General features: G+C 48.1%; 1 protein-coding gene across 7 annotated transcripts in view; it reads left to right on the forward strand.

Annotated features, from left to right (window-relative positions):
* The window catches only part of PKNOX2 (PBX/knotted 1 homeobox 2), a 282,991-nt gene that overhangs the window by 237,985 nt on the left and 20,376 nt on the right, over nucleotides 1-24,630 (forward strand). For 5 of the 7 annotated variants that reach the window (XM_043579735.1, XM_043579733.1, XM_043579730.1 and 2 more), the window contains 4 exons: nucleotides 10,713-10,901; nucleotides 22,270-22,399; nucleotides 22,853-22,950; nucleotides 23,761-23,880. In XM_043579735.1, coding sequence (XP_043435670.1) covers nucleotides 10,713-10,901; nucleotides 22,270-22,399; nucleotides 22,853-22,950; nucleotides 23,761-23,880 — 537 coding nt within the window. The remainder of the gene's footprint in view (nucleotides 1-10,712; nucleotides 10,902-22,269; nucleotides 22,400-22,852; nucleotides 22,951-23,760; nucleotides 23,881-24,630) is intronic. The other 2 variants (XM_043579736.1, XM_043579737.1) reach the window with 2 other exon arrangements.

Here is a 24,630-nt window from a genome sequence, read left to right on the forward strand (position 1 = left end):
TGTGCCTGGGGGGCCAGGACCCCCTCCTGTCACATGACACAAAAAGAAGCTGAGGCCTAAGTTGGTAGAAAATACCTAAAATCAGACCAAGTAATATAAAAGAATGGAAACCTTTTTAAGAAGCAGGAGTCCTGGGGCAACGAACCTCACGTACCTTACCCACCACTGCCTGCCAGGCGAGCTACCAAAGACACACTGAGGACAGCCTCCTGTTCCAGTATAACCTGGAAAATACCGAAAAGGGGCCAGCTCTGTGCTCTCCCCTTGCTAACACTGCCTAGGTCTCTCTGGGTTTTGTTCACTCAAAGAATCCAATTTCTTGGTTCAACCCAGCAAAACTTGGTTAAGTGTCTGCTACATGCACGCCTGACCTAAGGATGTAGATGTAGCAGCAGCTGCCCCAGTGGCCCCAGATCTCTGGTGTTGCCTGGTCGTCTGTCCTGGGTGACTGGGCTGGGAGTGGGGCAGTTGGTGGAACCGTCCTCAGATATCGCACCCACCCACATGGGCCTGATTTACCTAGATGTGCTAGCCACAGTCAATGACTGGCTGACCGGTCACTTGTTTAAAGAGAGAGGGTTGGGGGCACCTGGGTGGCTCAGTGGGTTAAGCATCTGACTTTGGCTGAGGTCACGATCTCATGGTTTGTGAGTTCGAGCCCCTCTTCAGGCTTTGTGCTGACAGTGCAGAGCCTGGGTGGGATTCTCTCTATCCCTCTCTCTCTGCCCCTCGCTCACTCACACCCTCTCTCTCTCTCTCTCAAAAATAAGTAAATAATAAAAGTAAATTAATTAATTAAAAAATAAAGTAAAAACAAAATAACAATAATAAAATAAATACATACATACATACATACATACATACATACATACATACATACATACATAGATAAATAGAGAGGGTTGAAGGAGCACTTAGAGACAGAGGGCCTGAGCCTGGCTTCACTGCTTACCCTCTGTGTGACTTTAATGACGTAACTCCTTTGAGGCTCGGTTTTCTCGTCTGTAGATCTAATACACCTGTCTCATGTGACTGTAACAAAAAATTAACAAGATGGCATGTGGAACTAAATGTCCTTTAAAAATGCATGGCATCCAGAAGGTTAATCTCAAATGCAGTATCCCTTGGGTGAGGCGATCCACCTTCCCAAACTCTCCTCCTGGCCATCAAAGAGACCGTGTGGCTGGGCCCCTGCAACTTTATTTGGGGGGGTCAAGCAGGACCCTTTGCCACCCCATTTGTAGTTCTGTGTCGGGAGGGGGCAGCTGAAGAGGCCAACCACAGGAGCCATCATTAGAACAAGAATCATGTAGCCAGCACAGCCGAGATGCACATAATTAGAAATTAGAAAAAGGTCAGATCGCGTCATTATCAGCTCAATCAGCTGCTGAGTGCCACAGCCAGTTAATTTGGCATCTGTATTTTTTACAACCCTGTACACGTAGCCCAACGGACTGTAACTCTTTATCCGGACAGATATACTGCGCAGCGGAGCAGGGACATAAAATGAGAGACCCCAAGCAAATGAGCTGAGATAATTGAGAGATTTATTTTTTATATATGTGTGTGTCAGGGCGGCTTTCCTTTGCCCTTGAATATTGACTTTCACAAATGGGATTGTCAGGAGGACATGGGTCCCCCCCAAACTTTGGCCCACCCTGAACCCTCAAGCCACGCTCTGATCCTGCTTTCTCCCAAGCCCAGAGAGCCCGTCGGCCCCAGTCTTGCCAGACCCGCCATTTGGACATCAATCCTCCCACCTCCAGCCACCCATCCTCCATGCAAATCACAGTGCTGACTGGTCCCTTCCCCTGCTCCCAGTAGTCTCCCAGACAGGTTCCCATGGGAACGGCTGACTGAGCTCTCCCAGAGCTCCCAGAGCTGCCCAAAGATCAGAGAGGTTCCCAGATAGAAGGCTTCAGAGGGAACTTCCCTCCCCTGCTGAGCCAGCTGCTCCCATAGCACAATGCTGCCAGAAGGGAAACTTAGATTCACAAACAGCTAGGGAGAAAACCATGGCGAGAAGCTGGTTCAGCCCATCCCACTACCCATTTTACAGATGGGGACACTGAAGTCCAGAGAAGGGAAATAACTCATTAGGACCAGACCCTAGGTCTGCTGGCTCCCAATACCCTGCTCCTTCCAGGGTCACCACCTCTCTTCTAGTAATGCCCTCATTTATAAACGCCACCAGCTTCTCCAGATCCCCACCTGCCCACCCCGCCTCCCCATCCCCTGGTGCCCCACTCTCTGACCCTCTCTACCTCCCTATTTCAGTGCCATGGGTGGCTAAGCTGGCACACTGCCCCCTGTCCCCCAACCATCCAGAGCTCCCTCCCTCTGGATACTCTCCACCCCAGTCCGCACACCCAACCAGCGCTCACCAGACCCATTTCTTACCGGGCCCACTGATCCCCCGTTTGGACCCAGCAGCCTCTGACTGGCAGTTGGTAAAGTTTATAAAATTTGCAAGTTCCCCAAACCCCTTTGAAAGGTAAAAGCTTTTTGTTTTATAAAATCTGATTTACGGGCCCCCAGTGCAGTCCCGAGGTTTTATATATTATGCAAGATTTCAAACCGAGGCTGTAAAACGTACGGTTTCAGTTTCATGCATGGAATTTTTTTATGTGTAAATTTTTTAACATTTATGGGGCACGTTTTAATGAGACTCTGGTGTGGCTCGAGGGACAGATTATGGCTGCCTGACCGCAAAGCCAGCTCCAAAATGGGGCCCCCCAGACTCCTGGGCCCACTCTAAAGAGGCAGGGCCAGAGGCCGGAGGCTGTGAATAAGGAGACACAGGAAGGAACCAGGCCAGAAGTCTGGGCCCACAGAGACCTCAGGCAGCCCCGTTCAGAGTCATTCACTTCAGGCTTCGGTCCCACGGTCCCTACATAGGGACAGAAAAATCTTACCAACACCAGGAAAGGGAAAGCAAATAAGGATAATCAAAGCTAGTCATGATTAACATTTATAGAGCACTTACCAGGTGCCAGGTGCCATTCTAAACACCTTACAGATATTATCTTATTTAATCCTGTTTTCAAACCCACGAGGTAGGTTACAAGTATTATTATTATCCCCATTTAAAGACGAGGAGACTGAGACACAAGGTGGCATCACTTAGTTCAAGATCACACAGCTAGTCCAAGGCAGAGGCCCGAGTCAGATACTGCACAGGTCTCGAACTCCAGCGCCCACACTCTTACCCGTCATGCTGACTTCTAGCTACTCTTTCTCTAGTGCTCTGGATGCACCAGCTCTTGTTTTTAGTTCTTTCTAGATGCATCTCATTTAATCCTCAGTACAACTCTGGGGGAGTTGCTATTATTATCCCATCTTACAGGAAAAATGAGGAAAGTAAAGTCTGGAGATTAAGTAAGTTGTCCAGAATTTCTCAGTGGGTGAAAGACCCCAGAGACTCAGCCTCCAAACCCCATTGTTCTTGACCACCCTTCTCTATTCAGTTCTCGTAATAGCCCCCATGAGGTAGTTATTGACATCCCCACTGTACAGAGGAGAAAATCAAGGAGTAAGGGTCCCACAGCCGAGCTGGGATTTGCACCAAGTGGGTCTAATTCCCAAAGCCCACCTCTTTCCCCCGAACCACTTGCTTCTCCACATTCTGAGGACATCAGAGAAGTGTCGCCTTATTGACTAAAACGTGATTTAGCTGGTCATGCACGATGGCTTCCATAGCCGTTCGTTTTATCCCCTAATCGTCTGGCAGTTCTCGCACCTCCAGTCTTCACCTTTTCTTCCACATCCTGCTCCTTGTTCCAGTGACGCTGCACTTCCAACTGCTCAGATCCAGCCGGTCTGGTCGAGAACAACTCCTGATTAGAATTTAGCTTTGGCTGCCCTAAAGACCCGCAGGAAATATCTGAGCACTTTAAGGAATGCAAGTTTATAAACCCTTTTGTCTGTAAGTGAGGGAGAGTAGTTCCAGCTTCCTGACTTGCCGAAGGAGGAGAGGGTGAAAAGAACCTGTCCCCCAGGGAATGGATACCTCCCTAACTGCCGCGTGGAATTCTGGCTACCCGAGCGTATCACCTGTGTATCCCCATGGTTAGAAGACTCCAGTGAGATGATGATGAGAAAAGCATTTTGCAAATCATAAAGTGGTATGTATATAAATGTTTTGGAAGGCAAGGATTTATGACTATCAAGTGAGGGGGCCACGATCCTACAAGAGAGGCCACTTTTCAGAAAGGAACTTGGTGATAGCGGGGTGGGGGAGGGGGTTAGCGTAAGGGATAGACATTTATCAAATAGCCACTATGCACCCAGAGCATTTACATACATTGTTTTATTCGACTTTCCCACCCACTCTACAGTGTAGGGGTTACAATCCTAAGTTTTACAGATAAAGTTAAACCACTTGTCCAAAATAGGCAGGCAGGAAATAGTAGATTTGGGACATCACACCATGCGTCTTCACAGCCAGCCAGAAGCTCCAGTCCCGGGTACTCTCCCGGGACTGGTTGGGCTCACGTGCAGCGGTATGAGACTAAAATGCAAGATGGCATCTTGTTTTGCTTTTTCTTTTTTTGATGGGTACTTCTCAGAAGAAAAGGGCTGTTTCTTTATTTTGAAAGAGCAAAAAGAGAGAGAGAAGCTGGAGGTGAAGCAAGACTTGGGGGGGGGGGGAAGATTGAGAACACATTCATCACATTTGATGATGATATTAAATTAAATGGAATTGTTATTGCTCTAGAAGATTTGAAATAACTTTTTATATGACATTGATCACTTAGAAAAATAGTTTAATAAATCAGAGTTTTATTCTGATTTAGAAGCAAAAACCCAAAATTGCAAACACATAGGATAGAGAATGATTTGCTAAACATAAATACAGAGGCAAAACACTAGGAATGATTCTGTTTCCACCAGCTGAATATGGAATGGCAATAGAAAAGCCACCAGCATATTAGAAATCATTAAAAGAGGTTAAAAAATGATATGCCTTTGGTTCCCTGTGGCTTATAAGATATTTTCACATCATTATCTCCTTTACCCCTCATCAGATCTTATGAGCTAGGGATGATCATTATCCCCATTTTACAAATGAGGACGTTGAGGCCCACAGAAGTCATGGAACTGGCCCGTAACATCCAATTTGTAAACAGTAGGCCTGGATTCAGGCTGTTTGGCAACAGCCCCCACAGGCTATCTGTTCTGCCACACAGTCACCCCCACTAATGGTATGGCCCATCTTGTTCTCTAGTATTGAATAGGTCCTACATATTCATGCCTCAGAATACCATTATGATTTACTCTACCTTCTTAAATCTTTAAACCAAGCCCATTATCCCATGAAAAAGTAATCCTTCAACTGTGCTTTGTTAGACCCAAAGGTAGGTCCACTTTTGGCCACCGTGCACCGGATCTGGTGTAAGCTCACTGTGTGTGTATTTCATTGAAACAAAAGCTTTCTGCATAGATTTTACGTTATAGTTTGTCTTACTTGTACTTTCTGATTCTTTTTTAATAGTAAGTATTTATTGGCTATGTTTTTTTAAATGAATGAATAGATATGTGTACCTTACTGTGATGTGAATGTGTATATGTATATTTAAAAATAAAGAAGTGAAATCTTGATTAAAAATGAAGACAGGTCCAGTAAATGAAAGCTCAGAGACAGAAGGAAAGATAAAATGGAAGGAGAGAAGGAGGAAGGAAGGAAGAAGAAAGGAAGGAAGGAAGGAAGGAAGGAAGGAAGGAAGGAAGGAAGGAAAAAAAGAAGAAAGGTTTAAAGAATTAGGATGATTTTGTCTCGAGAAGACAAAGCTAGTTGGACAAGTTATTCAAGTCTGATGCCTTGTTCTGTGTATGGCATATAGTGAGACTCAATATTTGTGTTGAATGGATAACATTAAATTAAGGGAGGTGTATTGACAGAGGCACTACGTAGGTATTCTTAATGCCTGCAAAAGGCTGAGTAAGCTCTTTATATTCAGGCAGGAGAGATTTTGGTAAATGTAAGGGAGAACTTCTCAATCAGCAGACTGAACGAAAATAGAGATGGTCTGAAGCAAGGGTTCTGACTGGGAGAGCCTCAGAAGAGAGGAGGCAGCCATGTATCCTAGAGTTTGGACCATCCACTCACCTAGACACCAGCCCAGGTCATCTCCTGGGGTCCCTTCCAGCCCCATCAGTGAATTGAGGGCACAAGTCCTGGTCATGTTCAGGGAATCAGAAAATGGAAAGCACCTGAGAGCCCAACCCTCTCTTTTTATGGAGGAGGAGGCAGACACCTACATCAGTAGGTATTTTGACCCCTGTGCACTAGGCCAGGAATGAGAGACGAGAAGCCAGAGCAGCTGAATAAGGGAACATTACCAGGGAGAGTTCTGGAAATCCAAACGTTTAATGTCCCCAACACTATTTGGTCTTCCTGGAACCTCATACTTCCCATCACTGAGCCACTTTCCCCCCAGACCATGCACCCTTCAAACTGCTTTTCTCCATCTACACAAATCCCAAGAGCCCATCTTGAGGGTGAAGCAACATAGGTCACCCAGCTTCATATCCTAGTGTTATCACTTACCAGCCGTGTGACTTTAAAACAGTAAAAATACCTCTGGGCTTTATTTTCTTCAACTGTAAAATGTGGGCAATCATGGTGCCTATTTGCAGAGGTGATTCTGTGGTATAAATAAGATAAGTCATGTGATAGGTTTAACACAGTGCCTGAGACATAGTAAGAATAAGAAATGTTCGGGTATTGTTATCAATCAATCAACGAGTCAAGGGCATTTATTAAATGCTTTATGTGGTGCTAATTACTCTGAAAGACATAAACCAAGGGATCCATGGCCAAAGTCAAGTAGGAAACTTAAAGAAGATGTTCATTCAGTACCAAATAATCCATTCTAAAGTCATGATTCTTTTCTTTGCCTGGGAGAGCACAGTCTCTTTTGGTCTCAGCCCCACAGAGGGAGCACTCCTTTAGGGTAAGACCCTAGGATTGAGCCCTGTGTGAAGACACAAAACTGTTGGTTTCTGTCTTTGAGTGACAATTAGTCTAATTCAGTACTCTGAGAGCCCTTAATTAGTTGAGCACAGTTCCAGCCCATCAGGCCATGCAAAAGCTAACCCAGAGACTACTCAGTAGTACTCCACTAGAAATGCCAGCGAAGCTCAGACAGGAGTGTGGCACTGATGTCCAGCCACACAGCTCTACTCACACCTGACTGTCAAAATTCCTGGAGAGATTCTCTGCTTGTTTCCTAAGCACTGAGATGTTAGCCAATAGCTAGAAGGGTAGAATTAAACAGGGACTCCCTGTATACTGCTTATGTCGACATCAATGGGTCTCAAAAGGCAGCAAGGCCCACCCCCTTTTCATTTTTTATTTTGTTGTCATTGTCAATTCACATGCAGTCCTAAGAACTAATACAAAGAAGTTCTGATTCCCTTCTTGCATAACTGTTAGTACAGTTTGACAACCAGGAAACTGACAACGATACAACCCACCAATCTTATTCAAATTGCACCATTTTACATGTACTTCGGTGTGTGTGTTTAGTTTTGTGCCATTTTCTCACATATATAGATTCATGTAAATGCTGATAGTCGAAGTACAGAATAGTTCTTCCCTTCTCCCTCCCGCCCCCTTCTGCTCCCCCTGGCCACCACCCATCTGTTCTCCATCTCCACAATTTTGTCATTTCAAGAATGTTAGATTCATGGCATCATACACTGTGTAACCTTTTGAGATTGGCTTTTCTTTAAAAATTTTTTTAATGTTTATTTATTTTTGAGACAGAGAGAGACAGAGCATGAACAGGGGAGGGTCAGAGAGAGAGGGAGACACAGAATCCGAAGCAGGCTCCAGGCTTTGAGCTGTCAGCACAGAGCCTGACGCGGGGCTCAAACTCACGGACCGTGAGATCGTGACCTGAGCCAAAGTCAGACACTTAACCGACTGAGCCACCCAGGCGCCCCTTGAGATTGGCTTTTCTTTCTCAGCATAATTTCTTTGAAATCCATCAAGTTGTTGAGTGTCTCAAGTTTGTTCTTTTTTGTTGCTAACTAGTATTCTATGACATGGATGTACCACAGTGTCTTTATCCATTCGCCTATTGAAATATATTTTGGTTGTTTCTAGTTTGGGGCTGTTAGAAATAAGTCTGCTTTGACTGGTTTTTGTGTGAACACATATTTTATTTCTCTGGGATAAGGGCCCAAGAGTGCAATTGCTGGGTATATGGTAAGCATATATGTAGTTTTATAAAAACAAACAAACAAAACTGTTATACTGTTTTCCAGAGAAATAAACATTTCCAGAAAAATGTTTTACCATTTTTCATGTCCCCCGGTAATGTATGAGTGATCCAGTGTCCACTTCTTTGCCAGCATCTGGTGTTGTCACCATTATTTATTTTAACCATTCTGATAGGTGTACAGTGATATCTCATTGTGGTTTTAATTTGCATTTCCCTGGTAGCTAATGACTTTGAATATCTTTGCATGTGCCTATTTGCCATCTGTATATCCTCCTCAGTGAAATGTCTCATGTTGTCTTTTGTCCCTGTTCTAATTGGGTTGCTTGCTATGTTACTGTTTACTGCTGAGAGCTCTTTATATATTCTAGAAATAAGCCCTTTGTCAGATACATGGTTTGCAAGTATTTTCTTCCAATCTATAGTTTGCCTCTTCATCATCTCCTTCACAGGGTCTTCTGAAGGGCAAACACTTTTCATTTGTGTGGGTCCTAATTTATCAATTTTTCCTTTTCTGGGTCAAGCTGGTATTGTCAAACCTAAGACCTCTTTGCCCACGCTTAGGTCCTGATGATTTTCTTCTGCATTCTTGTTCTAAAAGCTTATAGTTTTATATCTTACATTTAGGTCTTTGATCCATTTGAGCTAACTTTTATAGAAGATGTTAGATTTCAATCAAGGTTCACCTTTTTGCTTGTGGATATCCGATTGCTCCAACATCAGTTGAGCAATGCTTTTTGGAAAAGCAATTTGGCAATAGTTATCATGAGCCAAAAAAATGCCCATAGCTTTTTTCCTGTCATTTCTGGGAACTCACCCTAAGGAAATAATGCAGACACATGAATAAAAGCTGTAACTTGGAAAACAGTCACTGGAACGTTTTTTGTAAAATTGAAGAATTGGAAGTAGCCTGAATGCCCAAAAATCAGAGATTGCTTAAGGATGGCACACGTGGGAAAAAATATGCAACAATTAAAAATATATTTACTCAATTATCTTTACCCATTCAACAAATATTTACTCAGTACCCATAGTGTTGGTGCCAGGATAACGTGGTAAGCAAATTAGACACCATCTCTCCCTTCTAGAAGCTCACAGCCTGGAAGGGACAATGGAGAAAACAGTTCCAGTGCTTAGAAAAATACATCTGGGAACACCTGGGTGGCTCAGTCAGTTCAGCATCTGACTTCGGCTCAGGTCATGATCTCACGGTTTGTAAGCTCGAGTCCCACGTGGGGCTCTGCACCGACAGCTCTGAGCCTGCTTGGGATTCTCTCTCTGCCTCTCTCTCTCTCTGTCCCTTCCCCACCTGTGCACATGCACTTTCTCTCTCTCTCTCTATCAAAAATTAATAAATAAACATTTTTTTTTTTAAATGAAAAATACGGGGCACCTGGGTGGCGCAGTCGGTTAAGCGTCCGACTTCAGCCAGGTCACGATCTCGCGGTCCGTGAGTTCGAGCCCCGCGTCAGGCTCTGGGCTGATGGCTCGGAGCCTGGAGCCTGTTTCCGATTCTGTGTCTCCCTCTCCCTCTGCCCCTCCCCCGTTCATGCTCTGTCTCTCTCTGTCCCCAAAATAAATAAACGTTGAAAAAAAAAATCTTTAAAAAATGAAAAATACATTTGGTATACCAAGGAAAAAAAACAGGAAACAAAATTGCACACGGTGAAAAGACAAAAAAAAAAATCGTTTTTTTTAGGGTGATTGGATCAAGCACAGTTTTTTGTCATCTTTTCCAAACCTCCCGCAGCATTTTTCTTTGCATAATAATAACAATGATAAAGAGAAAGCTCCAGTTGAGAAACAGCTCCTTGCCAGGGAAGGTTGGGAATGTCCATTTGAAGAGGCAACAGGCACACATACAACAATCCAAAGGGCACAAGAGTAACCACCACGGACAGCAAGGTGTTCCAGAGCCCAGCTAAGTCATGCTGGATGATTCAGTCAGTCAACAAGTATCAATGGGGGCATCTGCAAGGTGACCTGTATTACATGAGGCACTCAGAGTCCATGTGCAAGAATAGACAGTCCTTGACTTCTTCGGGCACTCACAAGAAATTCTGATCTCCATCTTCCTCGTGCCTGTTCAGCACTTCACTTTTCCACTTGTGAATCCTTTCAACCAACCTAGACAGTTGTTAGGGAGGGCACACTTATCCCCATCTTTCAGACAACAAGGTGCAGAGCAATTGCCCAAGGTCACACAGATGACACGTGGCAGGGCCGGTGCTAGAGACCTGGCTTTCATCTCTGTGGTCCTCAGAATACCATTACTCAAGAAAGATTGTGTTAACAGTGGGCTCAAAGCATGCAAACAATCAGCAGACAGCCGTAACTGGAATTTAAATCGAGTGGATGAGAAAGCGTATACCTGGGGCAGGGGATGGGCTTCTCCCCCCTGGTGTGCTCAGGGCTCTGGAGGTCAAGGCAGCACGGGGAGTGTCATCTGAACACCTGGGCTCACTTCTCCCCTTTTCTCCCCAGATGGTGAAGGCAATCCAGGTCCTGAGAATTCACCTGCTGGAATTGGAGAAAGTCAATGAACTCTGCAAGGACTTTTGTAACCGCTACATCACCTGCCTCAAAACCAAGATGCACAGTGATAACCTGCTCAGGAATGACCTCGGGGGACCCTACTCCCCCAACCAGCCCTCCATAAACCTTCACTCACAGGTAACACACAGGGCTGGGTCCTAGCTCCTAAGCCAGGTGTAGAAATGTCTGAAGGTCCCCTGGTGGCCTAGGAAAGTGGAGCAGGCTCACTGGATCCTTTCAGCATAAGGGCCCTCCTCTGATCCACTCCTTCTCATCGGCAGTACCAGAACGCACCGTGCCAAGGCATTAATATTCCTTAGAAGATGACCAAAGTGATTCCTGGCTTCCTGGCCCGAGATATCCTAAGAAATGTGCCTAAGTGTTGAGATGGAAAGCTTTCCTGGAGGTGAGGCAGGAGCAGAGCCCGCGATGGACTCCAACCTCCTAGCCTCATGCACTTCTCAAGAGGGCTTGCTAAGCTCTCCATGTTCTTGAGAAGGACAGTTTGGGGAAAGTGGTCCTTCCCTGAATCCCGCCCACCTAATAAATGAAGACAGTTTCTCATGCAACTGCTTCTCCCAGATCGTTTTCTAGTTGCTTGTCCTACCCTGACTCCTCTGTCTTCCTAAGGTTCAGGGCCACTGTAAATGTCACTTCAAGTTACCCCCCTCCCAAGAGTCACCTGCCACCTTCATCCTGGGGACCGGGGATGTGGAAATGGCAGCTATGTGTTGTAGGTGAGAATGGAGTTTTCCCTCCAGGGCAGAATATTTCCCCCAAACCTACGAGCTAAGAAAGCTGCCTGGTGACCACCTTTTCATCAAACTCACTGACATCTACGTAAGCCATAGCTCACCACTTTCTTCCTTTCCCAGTGAGCTCCCGAGTCTAGGACAGACACGTGGAAGGCCCCTGGAGGTTTAGAGTAGCCTATCCTCATGAGACAGTCGGGCTTGGGGGAAAGGATAAGCTTTCTAAGATTAGTAAGTGCTGGAAAGAATGCCTAAGAAAGGGGGTGCCATTTTTATCTCTAAGCTTTAAGGGCCAACACACTTGATCCATCCCTCCAGGTTGGTAGAGGCAGGGGAAGGGTCGGGGGGGCCTCTAGAAGGTCAGCCACGCCTTGCACATATTGACAACAAGTATTACATTAAACCCACCCCAGAGGGATCTCTGTGGGACTTGACAGTGAGTACTGCATGGGACATGAGGCAAGAAGTTTATTTCCTCTTCCCATTGCTTGAAATCACCAAATCACTTTATTACAGATCTAAAAACAGCCGCCCAGGCTTCTGCTTGCTAATATTCTCTTGAAATAGACTCATTCCTTCAGAGTCTTATTGTACTTTCCCTTATGATCAAAATTAGCAAGAAACTTGCATAAAAGAGGACAATAATTGCTCAACGAGCATCTCGTTTGTAATTTATTAGTTTCTATTATTGTGGGTTACCATGGTGACGCTGCGCAGCCCCGGTGACGGGAGAGATGCAAGATAGGAGCTGAGGAGGCTGTGAGGCCTCACCAAATGGAGATGCACATTTTTATCAGTAATTTTCATGAAAATAATAAGTGAGGAGTTAATGAGATGGAAAGCCATCCTGTGGCTATTGTGAATTTTTTTTAAGTGTTGATCTAATTAGAATGCATCGGTCAGGAAAAGTAATGAGGATTTAGTGCCTCACAGAGATGTGAGGATCATATCAGAAAATTAGCACAAGTCTTTGGAAATAATCAGGTCCTTGGAGAGGCTCTGGATTTCCCCTCCTGGGCTCTCCAAGTCTACCTCGAGCGCTGACATTGGGGGTGTACCAGGGCAGTGGGGGGAAGAAAGGAGGGCCAGGGGGCTTAGCAGCCACAGCGGCCCGCTTCAGGTTGGGGTCCTGGGGCTGACAAGTTAGTCTGCAGCAAGCAGGGCCACTGGGGACGTGGAGTTGGCAGAGAAGGATAACATGGGCTCTGGGTGAGCCAGGGCTCAGAGATGCTGCCTGCGAAAGTCAGTCCTCCCGGGAAATCCCAGCATTTGGTGCCTCTGAGCTTTGAGGACGGAGGAGGGAGAACTTTGATTCCCGTCATTGTAAATATCAGATCTCTGCCCGACAGCGAAGCTAGCCCTGGGGTGGCCACTGCAAAAAAGCTTCTGATCTGCTTAGAAAGAGGAACTCAGACAATCGGGCAAAAACAAAGACAGCCAGAAAAAGAAGAAAAGACACTTAGCAAGTGCTTCTGTTTGGAATTTCTCAAACTTGTCCCTTCATTGCCTGTGACTGCCACCACGTACGTAGTTCTGACTTCAGTGGGTAAATAAGATAATTACACACAGGTTGCTGCCCTAGATTCCTACTGGTTCCCCTGTGCTGTCTGGCTAGCCCTCAGCCCTCCACATGCACACACGCGCGCGCACACACACACACACACACACACACACACCCCTACACATGCCTCTTAAGCTTCTGTTGCTGGATTTGTTGTCCTAAAGCTCTGTTCTTGTCATTCTCTGAGCTCGAAAGCTTGGATTATCCTCAGAGGTTTCACATCCTATCGCCTGATATTCAAGGCTCCTTCCAGGTCCCCATTCGCCCATGCCTGTTTGTTAGGGTGACGCTTCCACACCTCTGCAGGACCAAACCCAGCCTCTTCTGCAAGGACAATAACAAGGCTGCTCTACCCTGGAGGCCTCTCTAGGTGCCCCATGCAGAAAGCACTTTTCTTGTTCTCAACTAACTGCTGGAGCACTTATATGTAAATATCACATGTGACTTTATCTCTGAGTCGCTAGTGTAAGTGTTATTCTCCCCTCCTAGATGACAGACGTGTTTTGGGTACAGACAGTATTTTATATACAATTATAACCCATGCCTGGCAGCGGCTAACCCAAAATCTTATGCATGGACAGCCAGTAAACATCTGTTGAAAGAAGTAAGACAAGGAGAAAGAAGGAGACAGATCAAGAGAGGCCAGAGAAGCCAAAGGAGGGAAGGAGAAGTCAGAAGAAAGATAAAGGGGGAAGAAAGACAACTCTGGAGAGTCACATTCAAGAGAGGAGATACAGGAAGGATGAACATCTGCGGCGGGGTGGGGGGGGGGTGGACAGGAAAGGGTAGGAGACGCAGACCGAGGAAAAGGGAAGCGAGGCCCCAGAAAGATGGAGACGGAGGCAGAAATGAGAGGGAAAGTATGGCAGCCACAGTGGGATGAAGGGACAGGCCAGGCAGGTGTGGTGTCAGTGCAAAGTCAGGTGCGGGAGAGGGAATGTGAAGAGGACGTGCCCAATGCTATCCAGGTCGGACTCCCGTCACTGTCTCCCTGAGCTGCTGGGGGGTGCGGGGCTGGCGGGGCCTTCCCGGGAAGGAGAGTCTCCACTGCCAAGAGACTTTTCAGGAGAGGAGGCAGACGTCAGGGCATGGGAGCCAGTATGGGAGAGAAGAGAGAAAAGGAGTGTCTGGTGTGGGTGCATGTGTGTGTGTGTGTGTGTGTGTGTATGATGGTTCACATTCGTCATGGTTCGACCTTAATCCGCCCAGCCTGAAATAGCCACACTGAGCGCCAGCCTGGTCCAAGGAGGGGTGTCTCCCCTCTGGAACATGATCCTCAGGACCAACATTCCAGCCGCCTGCCAGCTTTGTTGCAAACTGCTGGCTCATGGTTTTCCCTATGTGCTAATCACTCAGCCTGTGTTGCAAAGTGGGAGACATTTTTTTCTTCAAATTGGTTCCCCACCACCACCACCAAATGCCATACTGTGTCCCCATTCAGCTCTATGGCAGCTGGGCACATTCGCGGCTTGGCCTTCCATTTCTGAATGTGAACTTTCTCTGGGGGATGGAATCGGGGTAGGGAGTGGGGGAGATTGCTTCCACCAAGTGAGAGAGCTGAAACAGAGTTCCCAAGGAACTGAGCCACAGCTACTTTTTCCCACATCCCCAGGAAGCCGTCCTGTACTGCCCGCACTGGAATGACATCCAAGCTTCCTCATAGCTCCAAGCCCAGGCTTCCTGCAGGGGCAATCCCCTCGGTAAGGAGGCTCATTCTAGACTCCGACTTGGGCTTCTCCTATCTTTCCCTAGAGGGCATAAACTAAACCATCCCACTAGAGAGAACCTAACTCCTGCCTCGCTCAACTATTAATTTGACTTGAAACTCACCCCTCGTTCTCTGTAGGGATTTTAGCTGCAACCCTATTGTGGGGCAAATCAGACTTACCTGCGGATCTCAGCCACCAAGCATTTGGGGGGCACTTACTGCATGCACTGTGCTAGGTCCTGTGAAAGCATAAGTGAATTGTCCATAAGGAGCTCCCAATCTCAGTGTGAGGGAGCTGTGAGTCATACCTGAGGATCCTGATCAGTTATATGAGCTATAGAAGGCTCCAGGTCAAGTAAACATTGAGGAAGGCAGGAAAGGAGCAGCTGGAGACAGAGCCACAGGAAGCGGTCTGGATTGAACAAACCACATGTGTGGCTGCAGGTTGCCCCAGCCATCACTCGGCCTCCTTCCTCCTGCCCTGGGAAGGCCTGGGCCCAGCCTGCACACCCTCAGGGCCAGGGTCTGTTCCTGCCAGAGGCAGAATGAGCAAACCTCAGCATATGGATTAGATAGGCCAGCAGAAGGATTTTGCCCATTGTCATCGGAGAAGTTGGAGATTCACTGGCCTTGGAGGACTTCCTGGAGGAGGGAGATGGAGGGGGGGTGTGCTATCTGGGAACTCTAAAAGTGAGTGTTCCCTATGTAGAGAGAAGTCTGGGAGATGGTAAGGAACAGAGACAGCCTTTCAGAATCCCTGGAGAGAAGCTGGTAGAGGAGAAGAGGCCATTCATTCCCACATCATGCATCTGTTCAAACCTATTGAGCCTGCTGAGTTCCAAGGATATCAAAGTGGATATGGGATAATCTCTGACCTCCAAATGTCATAATGGAGTATCTTGCAGCCAAGTTGTAGGGGGTTATGCTTTGAGGCTGATAATGATGGCCAATCTCCAAAGATGTGAGAGGTAATGGAGAATGTGGGCGATGGGATAAGGACTGAAAACATGTTGGAGGCAAATTAATTGAGTAGCCTCTTATGCTGCTCCAAGAAGATCTGGCAGAGAAAGGGGAAAATGTCAACATTTGTTGAGCCTCCCCCACATCTCAGGCACAGTAGGTACTAGGTGCTTTACATATATTATCTTATTGACTCCTCACAACAAGGCCACAAGGAGCACATTATTTTCTCCATTTTCTCCCCCAAGGAAAGAGAAGCTCAGAGAAGTTAAGATACTGGCTTAAGGTCACACACCTAATAAACAGCAGAGGCTGGGATGGGCTACTCCCAAGTCTATGTTCTACTTGTTAAAATCACTCCCTTTACCTTTTTGCCTGACCCCTTTGAAGAACCAGGGGTCCTGGGCCCTGGAGAGGGAGAGGTGACCCCACTTAACTGGAGAGCAGGGATTTGAACACTAGAGAGGAAGAAACTAATTGCTGGGAAGCAAGAATTTAGGTTTGCTAATAGATTGAAAGCAGGGACAAGAGTGGTACAGACTGAGCCCAGTTCTGAGACTCTGGGCCCTGCAGAGCGGGTAGAACTCTCCAACCATGTGAAGTCCCTAAAAAAAATAGGAAGGGACTGAGTACATCCCTCCCTGGGGAAGGTAGACTTACCTCCTGACCTACAGGGAGTTTGCATTTGCAAGATTAGCAGGAGGTCAAGGAGGTGGGGGCAGTCACCTCAGTCAAGCCCCAAGTTCTGCCCAGTAGCCATCGTGAAGATTTGACCAGGGAGTTTTAAGGCTGGCGGAAATAAAGGGAGGTGATCTACCTTGCAAGATCACCACTGGGCTGGAAAGGGGACACCCCCAGACCACAGTGACAAAAAGTGGAGTTCTAGGAGCTATTCTGCCTCACTCTTGCCGTAGCCATTAAAGCTGTGCTTTCTGCCAGTTCCTAGCCCCCAGCCCTCCAGCTCAGAGGACCCGGAGACCATGAGACCGCCCTCCCAGCCAGGCTAGTGAAACCTGAGCACTTCTCCCCTTCCGAGAAGGAATGTTCCTTAAGAGCAGCAGCTGCCACTTGTCCCCACAGGCCAAAAGTGCCTTTCCCTTGAGACTAAAGCCCCCAACAGGAGCAGAGCAGGAACAGGATTAGGTGGCTTGTTTACATGTGTTTGGCTTCCCTGAGTTTGGGAGCCCAGATTTTCCCAGCAGAGGACAGGACTCTGGGCCTGCCAGAGTGGAGGAAGGCTGCCAGGAACGGGGTGTCTGGGGACAGGGTCAACCTCCCCACCCTCCTCACCTGCCTAGGGCGCACACACACACACACACACACACCATCCCAGGCCAAAGCCCAGTCAGGCCATGTGTTTATTGAGCATCTGTCATGCACCCAACACTGTGGTAGGCAGTTGGGGGGAATTCAAGGAAAGATCCCTCTTTCCCTCAAAAGATCTGCAATGAAGGCCAGGGAAAGAGGACACAGAAAGAGCACCATTATGCTATATGTCCAGGATATCAGGCCAACAGGAAGCATTGAAGGAGTCAAGAGAATGGGCCATGGGCATACCCAGAGTGAGTCAAGACAAGCTTTCCTGCAGAAATGTGGCGCCCAGAACCAAGTCCCCGCCCCCTAGCCCAGGCCAGTTAGCCCACAGACCTGCCCTCCTGGGAGGTTTGGGAAGTTGTGGGGAGTGTGATCTGAGCTGGTGGATCAGCAGAGACCCCTAGTGGCCTGGGGGTGGATGGCAGACAGCTGGGGTGGGGTAGGGTGGGAGACAGTGCCCCCCAGCCCACCGCCATCTGCTTACCCCCACCCACCCACCCACACATTCCTAGGGAACGGCACTGGTTTCTCTAAAATCCTCAGCTGGAAAGACCTTTGCAGCGTCATCCAGTTCGAATCCCCTGCTTTGCAGGCATCCTAGTAAGATAAACATTCTGGCTGTTTCAAAATAACTTAAAGGACAGTTTTTCTATCGGTTTTTTTCCTTCACTCCTTCCTTTCTTCCTCCCAACACAGTTTATTCCAGGAATTTCTTCCTTCAGTGGAAGTTAAGTCTCCCCGGGGCAACATAAGCCCTTTCCCTGTTAACAGTGAAGACCCATGGCTCCAGAGACTGACCTGGCTCCTCCTAGGCCAACAGCAGACCCTGAGGTCAGAGTTCAGTCATTGTCACGTCACACATTGTTAGGTCACACCCCACCCTCCCACCCTCTACTTCCAAGAGTAATCCCAGAGACTTTCGCTTTTTCTTCAGTAAGGTTTCCTTTTGCAGGAATCATCTTTTTTTGTTCCCAAATGAGATTTGGAGTAAAACTCACCACAGTGAACACCGTGGCGCAGAAAGAGTGGCCGACGGCCCCAGGCAGCAAAGGCTTTGCAGCTTGTCCCCGGGTGGGGATAGGAGGCACAAGCTGTCAGCCCATCTAAAGCTGCTCCCCTAACCTTGCTGTGCCTGCTCCTGAAAGGCTCTGTGCCTCTCTGTGTCTCAGGGAAACAGCACGCGAGAATCAGCAGTGGGACAGCTTCTGGGGAGGCCTGCAGAGCCCAGCTCGTGAGTTTCCATCCAAGTCGTGGGTCACCTGGTCTAGGCCCTGCCACTGCATTCCCGGGAAACTCTATGGACATTTTCAGCTTTGGGGCCTATTTCGTACTCTGAAAGCACGTCCTACTGCTAGAAAGTAGGAGACCGCACGCTTCCCAGTTAGATGGGATGGCTCCAACCAGGGAAGCCAGGCTTCTGGCAACTTTCTGAGGCTGGGAGACACCACAGACATGTTCCTGGTGGGACAAGGCAGAGCTCTTGACCTAGACAACCAGCTCTGAGCCCCTGGCTCCTGGACAGTTTGGGCAGGGATGGGGGACTCTGGATGCGGAAGAACGTCACGAAAACTACCGCATGTGCTCCTCACCTCTTTTTGGGCGCTAAGAAGGACACAGCTCTATTTGGGTCCAGACACATCATCCACCTGGTTTGGAGTCTGATAAGCCCCAAGAGGAAGCTGTCAAGATGAAAATACTGTGTGCTTAGCCAACATCTTCTCCCCAAGGGGCTTCCTCTGCTCACGTAGTAGCCCCCTCCTCAGAAAAGACCGTAGACCATTCCCAGGGCTTCAGAGCCCCCTTGTCTCCATAGACAAAGGCTCCAGAGAGCCAGACCTTGGGCTTGACCTGAAATGGCTGCAGTCAGGTCACAGAGCTCGTCCAAGACAGGGACGCAGCTCCAGCTCTGGAGCTTGGCCTGGGCCCGGGAACGTCTTAGGCAGGAATGAGCCGGGCATGTGGCAAGAACCGGTCACCGTGACTAGGTCTGCAGTCCCAGATGAATCTCCACTGCTGCTAAGAACCCAAGTGGCTCTAGGGACCTTCTAGGACAGGTTTTAAATCCTGACTATGCCAAGCCCAGCTCCCCGGGTGAGTAGCGTTAGCCAAAGGAAGTGGAAAATGATTTATTGGGTGTTCAAATGTGCCAGGAACCTTGCTTCTGTCAAGCCTGGATGTCTGATTCCAAGGCACATCTCTCTGTCTCTGAGCATCAGCGCAAGAGCCGAAGGACCCGCATGCGAGGCACAGCTGTGACTCCAGGAATTCACTTTGGTTCTCTGGACCTCAGTTCCTCTTCAGACAAATAGAATAATCTCTCTCCAGATGACATCATTGTAGTGGGGAGATTAAAATGAAATAGCGTGGTGAAAGCATTGCTAATATTCGATACGTGCAACGAAGAGGTAGTCTCAGACCCACTGATCTCTGGGACCAGCTGAGGCAGGTTTCTAAATATACAGATTGCTGAGGGTTTGATTCAATGATGCTGAGAATCTGTGTCTTTAAAAACTCTCCAGGGCTCTGGCAGGTTTGTGAAACAGCTCATATTTACAAATGTAAGGGGTGGATGTTATTCCCCCACACCTCAGCGATGCCAGATTTTGCTTCCTCTTTTTTTGCCCAGCTAAGACGTGGCCAGCCCTGGCCCTGCCCATGATCTCTGTCCCTGAAGCTCTACATTCCATTCCTTTGCTGATATCACTTGGCTGCCTCTGGGCACGTCCCAGCCAACGACCCCAGAGTAGGAGGAAAGGGTAGGAAAGAGAAGAGTCTGATCTCATGCATAAGGCAAATTGCCTTTAGTTACCCAAACTCAGAACCTGGCATGGAGGCTAGCAAAACCACAGGGCAGAGAACCAGCCAGAGCTTGAATAAGCAGGTGAAGCATCCAGGCTCCTCACCCTTCTGCCTCTGGCAAGCAAATATGTGTGCTGGTTGAATCCCAAAACACACATCTTGTATTTATTTTACTGATTTTGCTTGTGTTTCCCTAACCTTGCTGGATACTTTTTCGGGGGAAAAGAAAGTCTGGGACAACTTTTTATGTGTGAAATTCCCAAATACCTTTACCCATGAGGAGCACCGTGGCATGAATGATTCCCGACAAGAGATTATTGAAAAGTCATTTCCATCAGTTTTAGGGGGAGAGGCAGGGAGGGACGCCCTCTTCTATTCATTGTACCTTCCAACTTCACCTCAGCTTCAAATAACATCAGCATTGGTTTACATCCTATGAGACTTGTTGGCCGGGGTATTGGGAACGAGGGCAGGATCGACCTTAGATGGACACATAGCTGAAAACAGGCTTTGAGGGTTCCTGGATGTCAGCACTGGGCCAGACACGTTTTATGAATGAGACTGAGGCTCACAGAAGGGCCATCATTTGCTGACTCCCAAGTCTCTCATCTTTCCTCTGGGGCCCATGCTGCCTCTGCACTTCCGGGGTTTGATTGTTTTACCTGTTCACCTTGCCTCCAGTAACTATGTGCTGAACCCCTGTGATTCCAGGAGCACCTCATAGCCCAGTTCTTGGGACAAGGTGGGTGTTCAATATTTGTGGATGAAGGAGGGCTGTGTTCTAGTCCCATTGCTGCGAACCAGCTGGGGGCCTTGGGTGAGTCACTTGGGTTTATAAGCCTCAGTTCCTTATTTTTCCTCAGGGAGTTGGAATATGTGGCTTTTAAGAAATCTTCTTTAGGCTTCTGAAGGTCCGACTCAGTGTTAGATTTGAATTGCTTGAGTGAGGAGGCCAAGAGTTTGGCTCAAAGAACCTCTAGACCTTCCCTGGAGGCTGAAGACCCAAGCTTCTCCCAGTCCTGAAACAAAAGCTAGGAAGGTAGGGGTCTTTTTTCCCCCCTGATTTAGTCTATTTTCTTGACTGTTTACCCATGTAAATTCTTACAGCTCATGCCCTGTGACTCCAGGCTTTGAGCATGAGAGTGTCAGCCCTAGACAGCCATCAGACGGGTCACCTGGTTCAAGCCCTGTCGTCAGATGAGGAACTATGGTCAGAGGAGCTTGGAGACCCACGCAGGTCTCGTACAACTCCTTTTGCTGCATCTCGTTGGCCACCTTTCTTGCTTTCTCCAAATAAAGCCTAGACACCCCAGCCTCTCACACACCCAAATCCTTCCTCACAAGTTCTCCCCACACCGAGCAGGCAAGCAGGGAGGACTTATTGCAGCCTTCGTGCGAGGCAAGCGGAATCCCTCAGCATCCAAAGACTTCCTTGCCCAGCTGTTACATGGCAATGACGAGGTGACCGGAGTGCCAGGGAGAAAAATGGTCTTCTTATCTGCTTTGGCTACTGCAAAAACAAACTGGAAGGATTGTTTACAGGGAAAATGGGGGCTGGCAGGTTGATAGCACGGGCAAAGGGAGACTCTGTTTGCAGTGGGATTCGGTGTTGTGAGCTGGAGGTAAAGGAAGGAATCGATGAAATGTGCAGATGGGTGGCTGAGGTTGAGGCTCCTATGAGATGCCCTTAGGAGGCAGGTTATAAAGAGACTAGGGTGGCTGTCTTTTCTTATGATTTAACAAGTATTTTAGTAGCCACTGTGTGCCAGGCACCTGAGCTAGGTGCTCAGGTTACAAAGATAAAACATTGGAGGCCACTTATGTGTGGAGCTTGGTGTAATAAAAAAATGTCATCATAGGTAGGTGAGGAAGTGAGGTTCTGGGGGAAGACAGTGTCAGGGAAGGCATCTGTAGACAACAGTGTGAAGGGTGAAGAGATGGTAAGCAGATAAAACCTGGTCCTCAGCCCTGGCCACACATTAGAACTACTTGGGGAGTTTTTAAAATGCCAAAGCCCCAACCACACCCCCAATCAATTAAATTAGAATCTCTGGGGTTGGAACTCGGGCATCAATATTGGAAATTCCCAAGTGAAGCTGAGGTGGGGACCACTGGTTTATGAGATAATTTATGTCTCAAGTTTCAGAAGAATGGAATGGCTAAGTGGGTAAATATTGTTGGTTGGTTGGTTGGTTGGTTGGCTGACTGGTTGGTTGGTTTTTAATATTGAGTCTTCTTATTCACCCCTTCTAGGAGGCCATAAGAATTGTCTGTCAGATTTGGGTCCTGGGAGGAGCAGGAGGAAGGGAGGAGGGCAGGCAAGAAGGAAGAAAAGGGGAGGAGGAATTTGGGGTTGTGGCATCTAAGCATTTAGTGACATTGTCACAAACCACACACCTCCCTTACTGCCAGGACCTCCTGCAGAATTCCCCCAATTCCATGTCTGGAGTCTCCAATAACCCCCAGGGGATTGTGGTCCCAGCCTCAGCGCTCCAGCAGGGCAACATCGCCATGACAACCGTCAACTCCCAAGTGGTGTCAGGTTGGTGCAGGGGATTGTGGGGAACACTCCTGGGAGGAAAATGGGGTGCCCCAAGGTGGGGGGCAGGGTACTGTAGGAACTATCTTAGGAAATGGGAAGGGGTGTCCCCTGCCAAGGAGGGGCTCCTAGCTCGATTCCTTGACTAAAATGCTCTATAAGTTTATAGATGCTTAGCACCAAGACCTGATTGTGATGGTTCAGAACAAATTTGGGTCAGAGTCTCATGAGCCCCTCAAAACCAAATAAAGCTATTGTCCCTTCCCCCAAACAGTTCCCACCAGAGGCTCTGCTCTCTGGACCCTGTTCCCATCCCACCCACCCCCACAATAGGGGCTGAATGCCTCCAGAATAGAGGGTGTTTGCATAGGAGTGCCAAGTGATTTGGAAATCCTGCTTGCCCTCACTCCTACCCACCCCCATGGCAGGGGACCCAAAAACTGGTTGTCTCCTCAGGTGGAGCCTTATACCAGCCGGTTACCATGGTAACCTCCCAGGGTCAGGTGGTCACCCAAGCAATCCCCCAGGGAGCCATCCAGATCCAGAACACACAGGTGAGTGTGTGTGCATAGGGCATGCACTTGGGCATGGGTATGGGGGAGGGCAGCCGTAATTGTTTACCATGTGCTGGGCGCTTTACACAAGTAGCTCATCTCATCCTTATTATTCCTCCAAGAGGGGTCAGTTACCCCCAGTTCACAGATCAGAAGCCGGGTGTTGGAAAGGCTTTATCAACTCCTGGGATTTCACTACCTGGGATTTCACTCAAAGGATCTTCCACCTCCTATTCCTGGTCTCCACCCTGAGCCACTCTGTAGCTCAGTGGGATAGAGCACACACACAAGTGGCGGGGAGTAAGAGGATCTGAGGTCAGGCCTGAGATGTGACATTAGGTCTGTCATCTTGGATGAGTCACCTGACCTCTCTGAGTCTTGGAGTTCTTATCCACAGAAGGGGGATTCACACCAGCTGCACAGAGACCTCCCAACCTGCAGGGCTCTGTGAGTGCTGACCATGATAATAGGTAGGAAGGTGCTTTGCAAACTGTGAAGTACCCTAGAGATGCTAATAACTAGTAGATGGTTTCTGGCAAATTTGTCTCTCCTATACCCTCCACATGTCCCTATTTCTTCTGTGTCCTCTCTCATCTCCTTCTCCACTCCTCTTCCTCTTTCTTCTTCTTCCTGTCTCCCATTCTCTGAGGGGCTGGTGCACGGTGACAGGAAAGGTGACCTCCCCAGGGCCCTAAGAATGAGTTGCAAAAGGGGGTTGGCAGCGAGAGCCTGCCGTCACTATAGCAACAGGTCCCTAGCTGCTGGCCCGCCAGCCTGCTGATGCTGATTTTTTCTCCACGTGCCCTGAAGGTTAACCTTGACCTCACCTCCCTCCTGGACAATGAGGATAAGAAGTCCAAGAACAAACGAGGAGTCTTGCCCAAGCATGCCACCAATATAATGCGTTCTTGGCTCTTCCAACATCTCATGGTGAGTGTGTGTATATTGGGGGTGTGGAGTTGCAGCGTGGGGCATGAATAACTCCCCCAGGGTCAGACTCTGCTGTCGTCCCCAGATCTGCACAGGGTGTGGCCCCAGAGAGAGGCTCTCTGATAGAGATCTCATCTTCCAGAGACCGGGTCAGATGGGAGGATTTAGTGGGGCCTAAAGCTGGGACACTCTCTCTAGTGCTTGCTACTGACATGAAAAAGCGTGACATCAAATGAGGGAATGGGGATAGACATGTTCTGAAGAGAACTAAGGACTGGGAAAGTGTCTCATGAAGGCGGTGAGATTCCACGGGGTCAGGGCTGTGGTTGCTACAGGTGGCCACGCACACCCCTGCCCTTCTCCCATGGAAGAAAATGATGATTCTCAGCCCGTGCTCTTCTGTTTCCCGGAGTCCTCACCACTGGGGTAGCAGTGTATGTGTGTCCCTTTTCCCTGTCCCTCTGGTCAGACCAATGAGGCACGGTGCTGGGGAGTGGTGGCTGTGACCATGGAATCTGGAGGGAACAGCCCAGGGAGAAATCTCCTTCCTTACGTAACAACTGCCTTCATAAGCCTCTATGGTTGCTTCCATAAAATGGCAACACAGCCTTGGGTTTCAATGTAATGTCTATAGAGAGCCTGCTGTGTGCACTAACGTGATGGCAGTTGTGTGCTGTATACATTGTTAGTAGCAGCAGATAGGACTTCGGTTGAATGTCAGGAATGAATTTGAAACTATAATCCCCTAGC

The sequence above is a fragment of the Prionailurus bengalensis genome, chromosome D1, assembly GCF_016509475.1.
Source record: "Prionailurus bengalensis isolate Pbe53 chromosome D1, Fcat_Pben_1.1_paternal_pri, whole genome shotgun sequence".
Lineage (NCBI taxonomy): Eukaryota > Metazoa > Chordata > Mammalia > Carnivora > Felidae > Prionailurus > Prionailurus bengalensis.